This window comes from Thamnophis elegans, chromosome 16, assembly GCF_009769535.1.
Source record: "Thamnophis elegans isolate rThaEle1 chromosome 16, rThaEle1.pri, whole genome shotgun sequence".
Taxonomy (NCBI): domain Eukaryota; kingdom Metazoa; phylum Chordata; class Lepidosauria; order Squamata; family Colubridae; genus Thamnophis; species Thamnophis elegans.
In genome coordinates, this window is record NC_045556.1 from 5,667,028 (window position 1) to 5,682,475 (window position 15,448).

The following is a 15,448-nucleotide window of genomic DNA, read 5'->3' on the forward strand; positions in this document are numbered from 1 at the left end:
ACGGGTGTTTTAAAATAGGTTAATAACACCCCCCCCAAAACAGCCCTTGATCTCTAAAAAGGAACGAAGAAATACTAATTCTTGCTTCCCATAGGTATCATCCCTCCCTGTGTATTGTGGCTTCACCTAATTCAGGGGCCAGCAACCTGCAGCTCTGGAGCTGCACGTGGCTCTTTCATCCCTGTCTCCAGTTGGCGCCACAATTTTGAGAGGAGCTTCCAGTTGGAGCATTGAAGCATAGCGCGCCAGGAGGAGATTCTAATGTAAGAGCGGGTTTTCCGGTCGGCCCCACAATTGATAGGGCTTTTGGTTAGGGCAGGAAGAGGAAAAAGGATGCTGGGCTAGGAGGAGGCTCTATGGTGGGGGAACTGGACTTCCAGTCAGCAGAGGAAAAAGGACGCCATGCTAGGAGGAGACTCTATGGTGGGGGAACCGGATTTCCGGTCAGCAGAGGAAAAAAGACGCCATGCTAGGAAGAGGCTCTATGGTGGGGGAACCGGACTTCCAGTCAGCAGAGGAAAAAGGAGGCCATGCTAGGAGGAGACTCTATGGTGGGGGAACTGGACTTCCAGTCAGCAGAGGAAAAAGGACGTCATGCTAGGAGGAGACTCTATGGTGGGGGAACCGGATTTCCAGTCAGCAGAGGAAAAGGACGCCATGCTAGGAGGAGGCTCTATGGTGGGGGAACCGGACTTCCAGTCAGCAGAGGAAAAGGACGCCATGCTAGGAGGAGACTCTATGATGGGGGAACTGGACTTCCGGTCGGCTCCATGGGGGGCTTCCGGTTAGGACCTTTGTGGCTCTTTGAGTGTTTAAGTTTGCCGACCCCTGACCTAATGGAATGTTTTCTGCTACGTGTTAGGTCCCCTATCTTGGAGGTCCACACCAGATGTGGGTTCCTACTGGTTCGGACTGGTTCAACCAAGTAAGTAGCAACTCAGCCTGCCATGCCCCCGAACCGGTTCTATTGGTGGTGCCATAGGCTCCGCCTTCCTTCTTTTTTTTTGCTTCTACGCATGCGCAGAAGCATTTTTAAACTATGGTGCATGGGCTGAGCAAACCAGCAGTAGAAGAAGCCTGGACCCACCCCTGCTGTGCAGGAAACAGAAACTTTGAAGTTGCTCCATCAAATTTTCAACATATTTTTTATGGGTAGTTTGCAGGACGGATAAGGCCTTCGCCCTAACCTCAGATAATCTAATTTGGTGAACCCAGTCTTGGGTGAACAGTATTTACGATGCTTCTGCCTTCCAATTCTATCTATTCTGTAAGTGCTTGGGGCTGCTTTGGCTACAGCAGCCTCTTGATTTATAGCCCGGCCACTTTATCGCGAAGGCTGGCTGAAAAATTCCTTGAGATCTTCTGGAACCTGAGAAGGAAGAGGAGAAAAATCACCTTGCATAGAGAAGGAGGGAAGGGGAAAAAAAAAGAATCAACAGGATTAGGATGATCAGGGGACCTTTTGGTAGGACATCCATAAATAGCTGGAAGGATTTTTTTCGCACCTCTCAAGTGTGGCACCCTCCCCTCTCCCGGAAGAATGAAATATTCTAGGAAATATTTTAAAAAGGCAGAATATTATACCTCCCTGGGTGAGAAAAGGAGAAAAGGTGCTCTTGGAAAGCAGCCCCCACCTTTGCTAATAGAAAGACTGGGCCACCTTGTCTGCAACACAAAAGACTTTCAGCTCCAGGGCGATGGGATTATAGCAATAGCAATAGCAATAGCAGTTAGGCTTATATACCGCTTCATAGGGCTTTCAGCCCTCTCTAAGCAGTTTACAGAGTCAGCATATTGCCCCCAACAACAATCCGGGTCCTCATTTCACCCACCTCGGAAGGATGGAAGGCTGAGTCAACCCTGAGCCGGTGAGATTTGAACCGCCGAACTGCAGCTAACAGTCAGCTGAAGTGGCTGCAGTACTGCACTCTAACCACTGCGACACCTCGGCTCTATAATTAGCGCTCACCAGGACAAAGTGTTAGGTGTCACGGTGAGAATCTTCTTCTTGCATGCCAAGTCATAAGGATCGTTCCCTCCCAATCCCTCCTACATGGGACAATTATGGAATTCTCTACCTTGCCTTCATGTTTCAGGAAGAGTTCATATATGTTACAGGCTCTGGCGATCAGGTCATCAGCATCAAGGTCTACGATGCTGTGGCACAGCTGGTTGGAGAAGATAGGGCACAACATCAGCTATCTCATGCTGGAGAACAACAGTGTTCAAATTCATTGTAGATTGATATATAATTGAGGGACAAGAATGGTGTTGACGCCGACAGTAATGACTAATTTTATCCAAGTAGTTGTTTTGAACCAGGCTCCCTTAACAAGCGTGAAGCAGGGTCTTGGTCCTGGCAAAACCCCTTTGATTTACACGACTGTGGATTCCTTTCATTCACAATCAGCCAGGCTTGGCAAACAGTCTTTCAGAGGAATATTTATCCACACGAACCTTATCTCGTTTGGAGAGCTGCCAGATAACTCGTTTCCAAATGCAGGGCAGTCTCTTAAAGTCACAAACAGAACTTTCCACTCTTGAAGCAACCGAATGAATGAATTGTTTCCTGCGAAAGCCCCCTCCCCATTCGCTCCTCTTTTGTTTCCTATAGGAGGGGCAAATCACCTCCAAGGTGTGGCTTTACTCCTAAGTCGACCCTGCTTTCATTCACAGTCAGCCAGGCTTTAGCAAACAGTCTTCCAGAGGAATATTTATCTACACGAACTTTATCTCATTTGGAGTGTTGCATGGTGCCTAGTTTCCAAATGCAGGGCAAAGCAAAACTTGACACAGAGTCTCCTATAATCACCAACAGAACTTTCCACTCTTGACACCACCGAAGGGATGAATTGTTTCCTGCAAAAGCCCACTCCCCTTTTGCTCCTCTTTTGTTTCCTCTGGGAGGGGCCAATCACCTCCAAGGTGTGGCTTTACTCCCAAGTCAACCCTGCTTTCTTAGTTGTTCTTGTCTTCTGGCAGCTCTGCGCATGTGCACACTGGGAACAGGCTCCAGCTGTTCTTCTGCCTCACTGCTGCCTAGCTCCCTCTCTGCCTCCGACGCAGAGCCCTCGTCTGAGCTTTCCTCAACCCCCAAGACTGGCCCATGTTCCTCTCCAACCTCCTCGCTGTCCGACTCTGCTGCCAGCTCTGTTGGCCATCGGCGGGCTACAACGGTAGTCCTCAACTTATGACCATTCGTTTAGTGACATTCAAACGGCACTGAATAAAGTGATTTATGACCCATCCTCACACGTACGACAATTAGAACTACAAATCCTGCAGAGCCCTTTTCAACAACTCTCCAAAAGACCAGTTTTTGGAAGCTATAACATGAGTTCTGGAAGGAGACTTGTGCATTGTGTTTTTGACAAGCTTAAAATATAGAAATTTACCAGGTGTAAGCTTATAGCTGTTTTATTTTATCCTGGCCTTCCTAATTCCATACAATCCATAGTAGCTTTCGATTAGGGCAATTCAGAGATATTCGCCCTGTGCTTGAATATTTCTCTCTCTAATCAATCTGACTTACCATTAAAATGTCATCTCCTTCCATGTCTTCTCTGAGGATTTGGTCTCTCACCATCTGCAGCATTGTGTAAGCGATAATCACCTGGAAGTTTCTACAGGGATGTCCTGTGAGAAAGACCTTGAAGTTCAACACAAATGAGAAAATCATGTTGAAGGATCCCTTCCGTGATCCAAGTTTTACTACTGTCTCTTTCTATTCGTGGAATCCAGTGGTGGGTTTCAAATTTTTTTTGAACCTACTCTGTGGGTGTGGCCTCCTTTGTGGGAGTGGCTTGCTGGCCATGTGACCTGGTGGGAGTGGCTTGCCAGCCATGTGTTCTCTCTCTCTCTCTCTCTCTCTCTCTCTCTCTCCTTCCTTTTGTCTCTCTGTCCCTTTTTCCTTTTTTTTCTTTCATCTCTCTCTCACTTTTTCTTCTTTTCTTCTTTTTTCTTTTTTTATTTCTTTCTTTCTTCCTTTCTTCCTCTTTCTCTTTCTCTCTCTCTGTGTGAGTCTCTGTGTGTGTCTCTGTGTGTCTGTGTGTCTGTGTGTGTCTGTGTGTCTGTGTGTCTGTGTGTCTGTGTGTCTGTGTGTCTGTGTGTCTGTGTCTGTGTGTCTGTGTGTCTGTGTGCCTGTGTGCCTGTGTGCCTGTGTGTCAGTGGTGGGTTTCAAAATTTTTTGGAACCTCTTCTGTAGGTGTGGCCTGCTTTCCGGGTCCACTGGTGGAACCTCTTCTAACCGGTTCGGTAGATTTGACGAACCGGTTCTACCGAACTGGTGTGAACTGGCAAGAACCCACCTGCGGTATAATCTAATTTTAGGCTGTGATAAACCATTGATGCTGAGGTCAACATCTGGAAACCGCATGGGGCTCTCATGCTTCTCTAGAGAATCAATGAAACACTCGGAAGAGATTCTGTCAATAAAATTTGATTTCGGCTTTGCAGTGAGTGGGTGGCAGCGGCTTTCTCCCCCACCCCCTCTTCCCCAAATCCAGGCAGCGTATGAATCTGTACCAACGATTGCGGTCGTGATTTTAAGTGAACAACAGTTTCGACGCGAGATGCTTTCTGATTTTCGGAGCGACACTGGAAAGCACTCTAAACCCAGCGAGGTGGAAAAACTTTTATCGGTCTTCTAAAAATGTGTATCAAGTCCAAGAGGTGAGACTTTAACAGGACTGGAGTGTTTTCCCCAGAATTCAGTGGCCTTGGCGAAGGGACGCCAAGAAAGTTTACGACCTTCTGAAATGTCGGCTCTTATTCATAAAAATGTCAGCTGGGCATGGAAAAAAGAGAGAGCCACGCAGCAGGAAGTCCCCCCCCCCAAAAAACACACCACACGTTTTGGTTTCTAGGAAGAAACAATTCAACCCTTTGATGTATTTCCTGGGGCAGCTCCAGAATGTTGTTCTTTGGATCTTAGCAGCTGGAATGATCTCATCTCTGGCACCAAAATGCCCAGATCTCTGAACTGCTTTTCCTCCTCTTCTAGAGAGTTGGACAGCGACGGCCTTTTGAAATTCTCCCAGGTGTTTCTGGACAGAAGAGTCGGGCCAAACCTTTCTACAAATCAATTCAGGGAAACTGTTGTGCCCCCTCGGTGACCTGCGCAGCTGGCGTACAATTCGGACAGTGAGGAGTTTGGGGAGGAAGATGAGCCAGTCCTGGAGTCTGGGGAAGGCTCGGATGAGGGCTCTGTGTCAGAGAGGGCGCCAAGGGTTAGGGTTAGAATAGAATCAAAGTAGAATAGAATAGAGAATGGAATGGAATGGAATGGAATAGAATAGAATAGAATAGAATAGGGAATGGAATGGGATATTAGACTAGAATAGAATATAGAAAATGAATAGAATAGAATAGAATCAAAGTAGAATAGAATAGAGAATGGAATGGAATAGAATAGAATAGGGAATGGAATGGGATATTAGACTAGACTAGAATAGAATAGAATATAGAAAATGAATAGAATAGAATCAAAGTAGAATAGAATAGAGAATGGAGTGGAATAGAATAGAATAGAATTGGGAATGGAATGGGATATTAGACTAGACTAGACTAGACTAGAATATAGAAAATGAATAGAATAGAATAGAATCAAAGTAGAATAGAATAGAGAATGGAATAGAATAGAATAGAATAGAATAGGGAATGGAATGGGATATTAGACTAGAATAGAATAGAATATAGAAAATGAATAGAATAGAATAGAATCAAAGTAGAATAGAATAGAGAATGGAATAGAATAGAATAGAATAGGGAATGGAATGGGATATTAGACTAGACTAGAATAGAATATAGAAAATGAATAGAATAGAATAGAATCAAAGTAGAATAGAATAGAGAATGGAATGGAATAGAATAGAATAGGGAATGGAATGGGATATTAGACTAGACTAGAATATAGAAAATGAATAGAATAGAATAGAATCAAAGTAGAATAGAATAGAGAATGGAATGGAATGGAGACTAGTCTAACAGGATTTCTTATGAGATGTTTCCGTGTGGTCACCAGACTTGACTTGATTCAAAGTTTTCTTTTACTGTATTGATTTGTATTTTATTTCCTTAGTTTACTGTGGATTCAATTTAGGGCAAAAAAAAAAACCCCATCATTGACGCTTCGTTTTGTTCTGCTACCCAAAAGTTATTGATTCTTCTTCAACATCCAACCTTTTCACTGGACTCGGTATAGGAAATGCTTACCTCCCACAGTCTCCAGACATCCTCAAAGGACTTGAAGACACGCTGGAAGAAGAGACAGAACCAGGGAAACAATGACGACACCACTTGGCCTTTAGATTCTGAGGGGAAAAAAAGACAATGAAATGCACACACAAACACACCAAGGACCACAAAGGTTTCTGTCCTCCTGTGAAACCAGCCTTCCAATAGCAAAAGAGTCAGGAAGGAAGGAAGGAAAAAAAAAATCTATTCAGGCCCTTTTGACTCCCGGAAGAAAATTGGAAGATAAGTGGAATGAACCCTTAAGGTTTTGTCAATGTTGTGCTGAACTTGGTTTCATAAAAGTGCTTTTTTCTTTTTTACAAGTTTCTAGGATGAAAGAAAAATATATTGTGCGCATTAAAGGCTTCTCTCCTCTCCCCCTCCCCCTCCCTTCCCTTCCCTTCTCTTCCCTCCCCTCCCTTCCCTTCTCTCCCCTTCCCTTCCCCTCTCCCCTCCCCTCCCTTCCATTGCCTTTTCTCTTCCTTCCCTTCTCTCCCCTTCCCTTCCCCTCTCCCCCTCCCTTCCCTTGCCTTCTCTTCTCTTCCCTCCCCTCCCTTCTCTCCCCTTCCCTTCCCCTCTCCCCTCTCTTGCCTTTTCTCTTCCCTCCCTTCCCTTCTCTCCTCTTCCCTTCCCCTCTCCCCTCCCTTGCCTTCCCTCCTCTCCCCTCCCTTCCCCTCCCCTTCCCTCCCTTGCCTTCTCTTCCCTCCCTTCCCTTCTCTCCTCTTCTACTCTTCCCTCCCTTCCCTTCTCTCCCCTTCCCTTCCTCTCTCCCCTCCTCCTCTCCCTTCCCTTGTCTTCTCTTCCTTCCCCTCCCTTCCCTTCTCTCCCCTTCCCTTCCCTTCTCTTCCCTCCCCTCCCTTCTCTCCCCTTCCCTTCCCTTCCCCTCTCCCCTCCCTTGCCTTTTCTCTTCCCTCCCTTCCCTTCTCTCCTCTTCCCTTCCCTTCCCCTCTCCCCTCCCTTGCCTTCCCTCCTCTCCCCTCCCTTCCCCTCCCCTTCCCTCCCTTGCCTTCTCTTCCCTCCCCTCCCTCCCCTTCTCTCCTCTTCCACTCTCCCCTCCCTTCCCTTCTCTCCCCTTCCCTTCCTCTCTCCCCTCCCCTCCCTTCCCTTGCCTTCTCTTCCTTCCCCTCCCTTCCCTTCTCTCCCCTTCCCTTCCCCTCTCCCCTCCCCTCCCTTCCCTTCCCTTCCCCTCTCCCCTCCTTTCCCTTCTCTCCCCTTCACCTTCCTTCTTTTCTTTCCCCTTTCCCTCCCCCCTTTCTTTCCTTCTCTTGTGCTTTCCCTTCCGCCACTCAGGGTTATGCAGCCCTAGAAATTCTCTAAGGAAGTGCATAAATGAATGAACGAAATCTCTGCCTAGGACGTGGGCAGAAATCTCTGGTCACCTTCTGGCTTTTACACTCTTGGGCAGAGAAGGGAACCACATCTGATCCAACTCCGTCCAGCTGCAAAACTTACCCAGGTGTTTTGCAAAGGTTGGGTCCATGAATGTAATCAGGGCGTTCAGCATGACCAGATTCTTCTGCACCCCAACATTGATGATGCAGCTGTTCTCCTGAAAGACCAAACATTGGAGGGACGGGAACTCGATCAAGGAATGCATTGACCCCCTTGGGCAACCCAACCAAAGGAAATCACGGGAGAATGGCAGCAACCGCAGAGAGACCCCCGCTCACCGTTTTTTGTAGGAAAAACTGGAACAGCCAATAGATCTCGTGCTCCTCTTCAACAAGCAGCCTGAAGAGAAGGAGCATTTCATGGAAACCTTGTTGGTATTCTGCAAAGACACAGAGAAAGGCAGGGGAGAGGGAGGGAGGAGAGAAGGGAGGCAGAAGGGAGCGAGAGGGGGAGAGAAAGAAAGAAGGAGGAAGGGAGGAAGGGAGGAAGGGAGGAGAGAGAGAGAGAGTGGGCAGGAGGAAGGAAGGGAGAGAAAAGGAGCGAGGAAGGAAGGGGGAGAGAGAGGAAGAAAGAGGGAGGGAGGGAGTGGGAGAAAGAGAAGGAAGGATGAAGGAAGGAAGAATGAAGGAAGGGAGAGAGAGAGGAAGAAGGAGGGAGGGAGAGAAAGAAGGAAGGAGGGAGAGAGGAGAGAGAGAGAATATAGGAAGAAGGGAGGGGGAGAGATAGAGAAGGAAGGAGGGAGAAGTGAGGGAGATGGAAGGAAGGAGGAAGGGAGGGAGGAGAGAGAGAAAGGAGGAAGGAGGAAGGGAGGGAAAAGAGAAAGAATATAGGAAGAAGGGAGGGGGGAGAAAGAAGGAAGGGGGAGGAAGGAAGGAAGGAAGGAAGGAGAGAGAGAAAGAAAGGAGGGAGAGAGGGAGGGAGAGAAAGAAAGGAGGAGGAAGGGAGGAAAGGAGGAGAGAGAGAGAGTGGGCAGGAGGAAGGGAAAGAAAGAAAAGGAGCAAGGAAGGAAGGGAGAGAGAAAGGAAGAAGGAGGGAGGGAGTGGGAGAAAGAGAAGGAAGGATGAAGGAAGGATGAAGGAAGGGAGAGAGAGAGAGGAAGAAGGAGGGAGGGAGAGAAAGAAGAGAGGGAGAGAGAGAGAATATAGGAAGAAGGGAGGGGGAAGATAAGGAAGGAGTGAGGGAGGACAGAGAGAGATGGAAGGAAGGAGGAAGGGAGGAGAGAGAGAAAAGAGGAAGGGAGGGAAAAGAGAGAGAATATAGGCAGAAGGGAGGGGGAGAGAGAGAAGGAAGGGGGAGGAAGGAAGGAGAGAGAGAAAGAAGGGAGGGAGGAGAGAGAAAATATAGGAAGAAGGGGGGAGAGAGAGAAGGAAGGAGGGAAGAAGGAAGGAAGGAGAGAGAGAAAGAAGGGAGGGAGGGAGGAGAGAGAGAAGGAGGGGAGAGGGAGGGAGGGAAAAGAAAGAGAATATAGGAAGAAGCGAGGGGGAGAGAGAGAAGGAAGGAAGGAGGAAGGAAGGCGAGAGAGAAAGAAGGGAGGGAGGGAGGAGAGAGAGAATATAGGAAGAAGGGAAGGAGGAGAGAGAGGAGGAGGGGAGGGAGGGAGAGATAGAGATAGAGATGGGAAAGTGATTGAGGAGCCTTCTGAAGAATCGAGATCTTCATACTTCAAAACTGACATCTCATTATTCCTACCAGCTTTGGAGATTCTCTTTTCAGAGATAGCCCCTGAATTAGTTTGAGCCTTGGTCTTTCTCACCCCAACATCTCATTCCCCAGAACCTGCAGATGCATTTGCAGAAAATCTTGGCTGCTTGGAAAATTGACCATTCTGGGAATGTCTCAAAAGTTCTCCGAATGGGAGGATTTTCCTCTCTCTGTCTCCCAGGGCCTTTTAACATTGTCGAGGCATCAATTTTCTGCAACCAACTGGAAATGGAGCCAGAACAGAAGTTTAGAGGAAATGATACTTCGATGGTTGGATAGATGATAGAAAATCCACTTATTGTTGCAGAAATAGACAAGTCTAGTTTTGAAATGCCTACATGAGGGACTCTGCAGAAAACTTCTCTGAACTAAGTCTGATTGGCCAGTGGTCTGAGCCTCCATGAGACTCTAGAAAGAGTGCAGAGAAGAGCAACCAAGATGATTAGGAGATTGGAGACTAAAACATATGAAGAACGGTTGCAGGAACTGGGTACATCTAGTTTAATGAAAAGAAAGACTAGGGGAGACACGATAGTAGTCTTCCAATCTCTCAGGGGCTGCCCCAAAGAAGAGGGAGTCAAGCTATTCTCCAAAGCACCTGAGGGTAGGACGACAAGCAATGGGTGGAAACTAATCAAGGAGAGAAGCAACTTAGAACTAAGGAGAAACGTCCTGACAGTGAGGACAATTAATCAGTGGAACAGAAGTTGCCTCCAGAAGTTGTGAATGCCCCAACCCTGGAAGTCTTTAAGAAGATGTTGGATAGCCATTTGTCTGAAGTGATGTAGGGTTTCCTGCCTAGGCAGGGGGTAGGACTAGAAGACCTCCAAGGTTCCTTCCAATTCTATTCCATTCCATTCCATTCTATTCACCATTCTATTCCATTCTCTATTCTATTCTTTCCATATTCTTTTCTTTTCTATTATATTCTATGCTATGCTATACCATGCTATACCATTCCATTCCATTCTCTATTCTATTCTATTCTATTCCATTCCATTCCATTCCAAATTCTATTCTGTTCTGTTCCGTTCCGTTCCATTCTCTATTCTATTCTATTCTATTCTATTCTATTCTATTCTATTCTATTCTATTCTATTCTATTCTATTCCATTCCATTCCATTCCATTCCAAATTCTATTCTATTCTGTTCCATTCCGTTCCATTCCATTCTAACTTCACTTCACTTCACTTCACTTCTATTCTATTCCATTCCATTCTGTTCCATTCCATTCTAACTTCACTTCACTTCACTTCTATTCTATTCTATTCCGTTCCATTCCATTCCATTCTAACTTCACTTCACTTCACTTCACTTCTATTCTATTCTATTCTATTCTATTCTATTCTATTCTACATTCCATTCCATTCCATCCCATTCTCCTCCTACCAGCATTCACGTTGCAGACATAATTCAGCAGGAGAATCTTCTCCAGTTGCTTCTTATCAACCAAGGGGTTTCCCTGGGCATCTTTGATGTAAAGCCGTTGGACGTCAGACTCTGCGGAGGAAAGAAAGGGGGATCAGGAGGGGTTGCCGGAAGCAAACCGAGTGTTGAAGGACGACGAGGCCTACTACATCCCTTCCAAGTTTGCCAATTTCCTCCAAGCCAGAACTTGGCGTTCATCCTAGCTGTAATGATTTATGCTCCGGTTGATGCTGGAAGGTCAGAAAATATGTTGCAATCTCGTGGCATGTATCTAAACATCAGATGTCCGTTGACGTCCCTTCCTTCATGCAAATTCAGTGCAAAGGGCCTCTTTATCTGCAGAGCTTTCTGCTCTCCCTATTGCAAGGACAAAATACACACACCCACACACACACACACACACACACACAAACACAAACACACACGCACGAGCAAAGCGTGATCGGAGCTGCCGTGTTTCTATAAATATTGGTGCGGGTGTGTGGAGGGCTGGCTTTGTTGCTGTAAGTGGGTTGGCAGGCTGTGTTGCTACATCTTGATTAGTTGATGGAGTTGATGTATGCAGATTAGTTGGCTGTTTTGTAACATCCTGTGTGGCTGAGGTACTAGCTGTGTGCCCATTAGCCTTTTGTGTTGTAACGGCCTGGGTAATGGGCTGTGTAATGAGCTCTATTGTAGTAATATCCTGAGTCCTGTGCTGCAACGTCCTGGGAGGGTTGGCTGCATTGTAAACATCAACCCCATCAAGATGTTACAACACAGCCAACCAATCCGCTTACAGCAACAAACCCAGCACTCCACACCCACCCACCAATATTTATAGAAAGATGGCAGCTCCGATCACGCTTTGCTCGCACAAGCACGAAGCCAAAGGCACCAGACTGAAGATGGTGAGTGGAACCTCATCGAAACATCGCCAAGATACTCTCAATCTTACATGGGGAAAGACCCGAATACGCCAAGACCTGCGAAAATCTACGAATACATACATACATACATACATACATACATACATACATACATACATACTTCCTCTCATATTTGGGCATACCAGGGGTTGTGACACAATACATACCTATTTCCCTGGCTTAGCTGATAAAGGAGGAGAGCCTGTGGCTTAGTGGCTAACACAACTGCCTGATATGTAATACAGCACAGGTTCAATTCCCAATAAGGGTATGGCTAGCTGATGAGAGCTAAATAGCTTGAAATAGATCTATACTAGTCTCCCCTTATTTATTTATCAGCACAAATACAATATATATATATTGCTTTCTGCCTGGATGGCTCCCAGAGTGAGTCGATAGACAGAAAAGGGAAGCAGTATGCTCCCTCCCATATTTGGGCATACCAGGAGTTGTGACACAATACATTATCTATCTATCTATCTATCTATCTATCTATCTATCTATCTATCTATCTATCTATCTATCTATCTATCTATCTATCTATGCATCTATCTATCTATCTATCTATCTATCTATCTATCTATCTATCTATCTATCTATCTATCTACACACACAGACACACACAGACACACACACACACACACACTAGCTGAAAACCCGTGCTCTGCTAAGAAACTATCTGATGGGGCTTGATAAATCAATACTTACAGCTTGAAAATTAATGAGTAGTTACCATTGACCTCTCCTTTCCCCTTCTCTCCCTCAGGTTTTCCCCACAGAAGTGGTAGTGGGGAAAATAGGAGGAGGAAGGTGTTGTGGATATATTCACCACTTTTAGTTATTTGTAAAAAAAAACCCAATAAGGGTGGGATACAACGAAAGAAAGAAAGAAAGAAAGAAAGAAAGGAGGGAGGGAGGGAGACAGGGTAGAGGGAGGGAGGAAAGAAAGAGGAAAAAGAAAGAAGGAGGGGGAGGAAGAGAGGAAGGAAGGAAAGGGAGGGAGGAGAAGGGAGGGCGGGAGGAAGAAAAGAAAGAAAAAAGAAGGAGCAAAGGAAGAAGAAAAAGAAAGAAAGAATGGAAGGAGGGAGGGCGGGAGAAGGAAGGAAGGAAAGAAGGAAGGAAGGAAAGAAGGAAAGGGAGGGGGAGGAAGGAAGGAAAGGAAGGAAGGAGAAGGGAGGGAGGGAGGAAGAAGAAAGAAAGAGAAAGAAAGAAAGAAAAAGAAAGAGGGACAGAGTAAAGGAAGGAAGGAACAACAATAACAACAGACTCTCAAAATCCAGTGAAAAGAAGCTGGAAAGAAATCCCTACTCCCAAGTAAGAGCCATGGGTTACTCATTCTATGGTGCTCCTTGAATTAAGCCTCTCTGTTGCTCCTGGTAGAGCTGCTGAAGAGCTCATTGGCACCTCTTAATTTACTAACCCCTCTGAGTTGAGCAGTTCCTCACTGAAGGCTGAAATTGATCCTTAGGAGGAAGTAAGATAATAATAGAAGAACCCAAACAGCCAGGCAATTTAAAAACAAAGCCAAATATTTCAACCTCCAGAGTGGAGATGCTGGGAGACGCTCAATTCCCAAATGGGTTGGAAAACGTGTAAGGCCAGAAAGCAGCACAATCTAACCTGCTCTTTTCTTTCCCCTCGCCGTAAAAGTGGGGGGGAAACATCTCTCTTGATCCCAATTCTAGGGAAGAGAATGGGGGGCAAATAAAGGGGAATGTTTCCCCAGGATGTGACCTGTTTAAAGAATTCTCGAGCACGGGAGAATATCTATTACATCTGAAGGGCTTGGCCTGCCTCCCATCTCAGTTGTAAATCTTTCTCGAGTCTGCCGCGTGTTGATTTATGCCCGTTTCATTGATCTGTAGCCTTAATTTTGCTGTATCGTTTAATATTCTTTTTGTTAGACAGCTGGGAAAAAGACAGAAAAGGAGATCTGAATAAAATTATAATAATCCATCATAGCTTTCCTGTCCGACGTGAGAAGGTGGGTTCTCAGGTGTTTTCCCATTTGGTTCTTTCAAAATTACATCTTTTCTTTCTTTCTTTCTTTCTTTCTTTCTTTCTTTCTTTCTTTCTTTCTTTCTTTCTTTCTTCCTTCCTTCCTTCCTTCCTTCCTCCCTCCCTCCCTCTCTCTCTCTCTCTTTTGTAGGAAGTTAAAACCCACTCCTCTCCTAGAAAAATCGAATATCCTGGGAAATACTAAAAGGCAGAATATTATATTTCCCTGGATCAGAAACGGAGAGACGTGTTTTTAGGCAGGAAACAGACTCACTCTTAATAGCCCCTGCCTTTGTCAACCGGCCATTAAAGGCCTGAGCCAGGCTATTCTACATAACAAAGATCTCCCACCCTTCAGCTCCAGGGTGATGGGATTAAGGCATGATGGTATTAGCCCTTTTACCCATCTCACCACAGGGCCCCTGCGGAGAAGCAAGGCTGAACCAAACTTGGACTCAAGAAACACAGCCTGCAGAGTTGCCCCTGCGTTCCCGACCATCCAGTGAGAGCTGAAGAAGCTTCTTGGATGAGAAGCCAAACATCTTCAAGGGAAAGCAACGCCCGGTTGCCTTTTGAAAAAGCACTTTTGGGACAACCATGACCTGGATGACTGAGAATCTCCATAGGCATATTGAAGAGGCACCGATTTTAAGTAGTGTTTCTTATTTTTACACTCTCTGAAACGGATCTTCTTACACTGAGAGCCACCACCAATTCTGTTTGCATCCTTCTCCTAAGTTTTTGGATACCTACCAGGGGTGGGTTCCTGCCAGTTCTAACCTCTTCTATAGAAGAGGTTCCACAAATCTACCATGCTGTTTAGAACTGGTTCCAGCTCCCTACCCCCGCCCGTCCGCACATCATCAAGATGAAGAGCGATAGGAGAGATTCTGGGGGTTGAAGTCTAAAGTCTTAAAGCTGTCAAGTTTGAACACCCCTGGGTTTTTTTTTCCTAAAGGGTTAGGGGTGAAAGGGTCTTGTAACTTGACAGCTTTAAGACTTGCACACTTCAATGCCAGAGTTCCTGAGCCAACATAACTGGAGGAGGAATTCTGGGAGTTGAAGTCCACAAGTCTTAAAGCTGTCAAGTTTGAACACCCCTGGGGTTTTTTCCCCCTAAAGGGTTAGGGGTGAAAGGGTCTTGTAACCTGACAGCTTTAAGACTGGAGGAGGAATTCTGGGAGTTGAAGTCCACAAGTCTTAAAGCTGTCAAGTTTGAACACCCCTGGGTTTTTTCCCCTAAAGGTTTAGGGGTGAAAGGGTCTTGTAACTTGACAGCTTTAAGACTTGCGTGCTTCAAATGCCAGAGTTTCTGAGCCAACATTTTGGTTGCTAAGCAAGAGCGTTGTTAAGTGAGTTTCACCACATTTTACAAGTTGGCCACGCCCACCCAGTCACATGGCTGGCAAGCCACTCCCACTCAGTCACATGGCTGGCAAGCCACTCCCATCCAGTCACATGGCCAGCAAGCCACTCCCGCCCGGTCACATGGCTGACAAGCTACTCCCACAAAGCAGGCCACACCTACAGAAGAGGTTCTAAAAAATTTTGGGAACCCACCACTGATACCTACGTATAACGTTCTGGACTTCCGTGAAGTCTCGATGCTCCGTCTCCAGCAGCGGTTCGATCTTGGAGTACATGGTGCACAGGGACTCATAGCTTTTTCTGCAAAGGGGAAGGGAGCCATAGATGACAAGGCTGAATAACCGATAGGTGTGAAAGTTCAGGAGAACACCTTGCTCTCTTCAGCCCTGGCTCGGCCCAAGTATGCACATGACAGAAG

The 15,448-nt window shown here is 46.1% G+C and overlaps 1 protein-coding gene across 1 annotated transcript in view; it reads right to left on the bottom strand.

The window, feature by feature from the left end:
* Positions 1-1,158: 1,158 nt before the first annotated feature.
* The window catches only part of TBC1D21 (TBC1 domain family member 21), an 81,205-nt gene continuing 66,915 nt past the window's right edge, over positions 1,159-15,448 (bottom strand). The window contains exons 4-11 of the mRNA XM_032233119.1: positions 15,236-15,330; positions 10,718-10,828; positions 7,905-8,005; positions 7,687-7,783; positions 6,214-6,311; positions 3,533-3,649; positions 2,079-2,168; positions 1,159-1,369 (exon numbers count right to left, since the gene is read on the bottom strand). Coding sequence (XP_032089010.1) covers positions 1,325-1,369; positions 2,079-2,168; positions 3,533-3,649; positions 6,214-6,311; positions 7,687-7,783; positions 7,905-8,005; positions 10,718-10,828; positions 15,236-15,330 — 754 coding nt within the window. The 3' untranslated portion in view covers positions 1,159-1,324. The remainder of the gene's footprint in view (positions 1,370-2,078; positions 2,169-3,532; positions 3,650-6,213; positions 6,312-7,686; positions 7,784-7,904; positions 8,006-10,717; positions 10,829-15,235; positions 15,331-15,448) is intronic.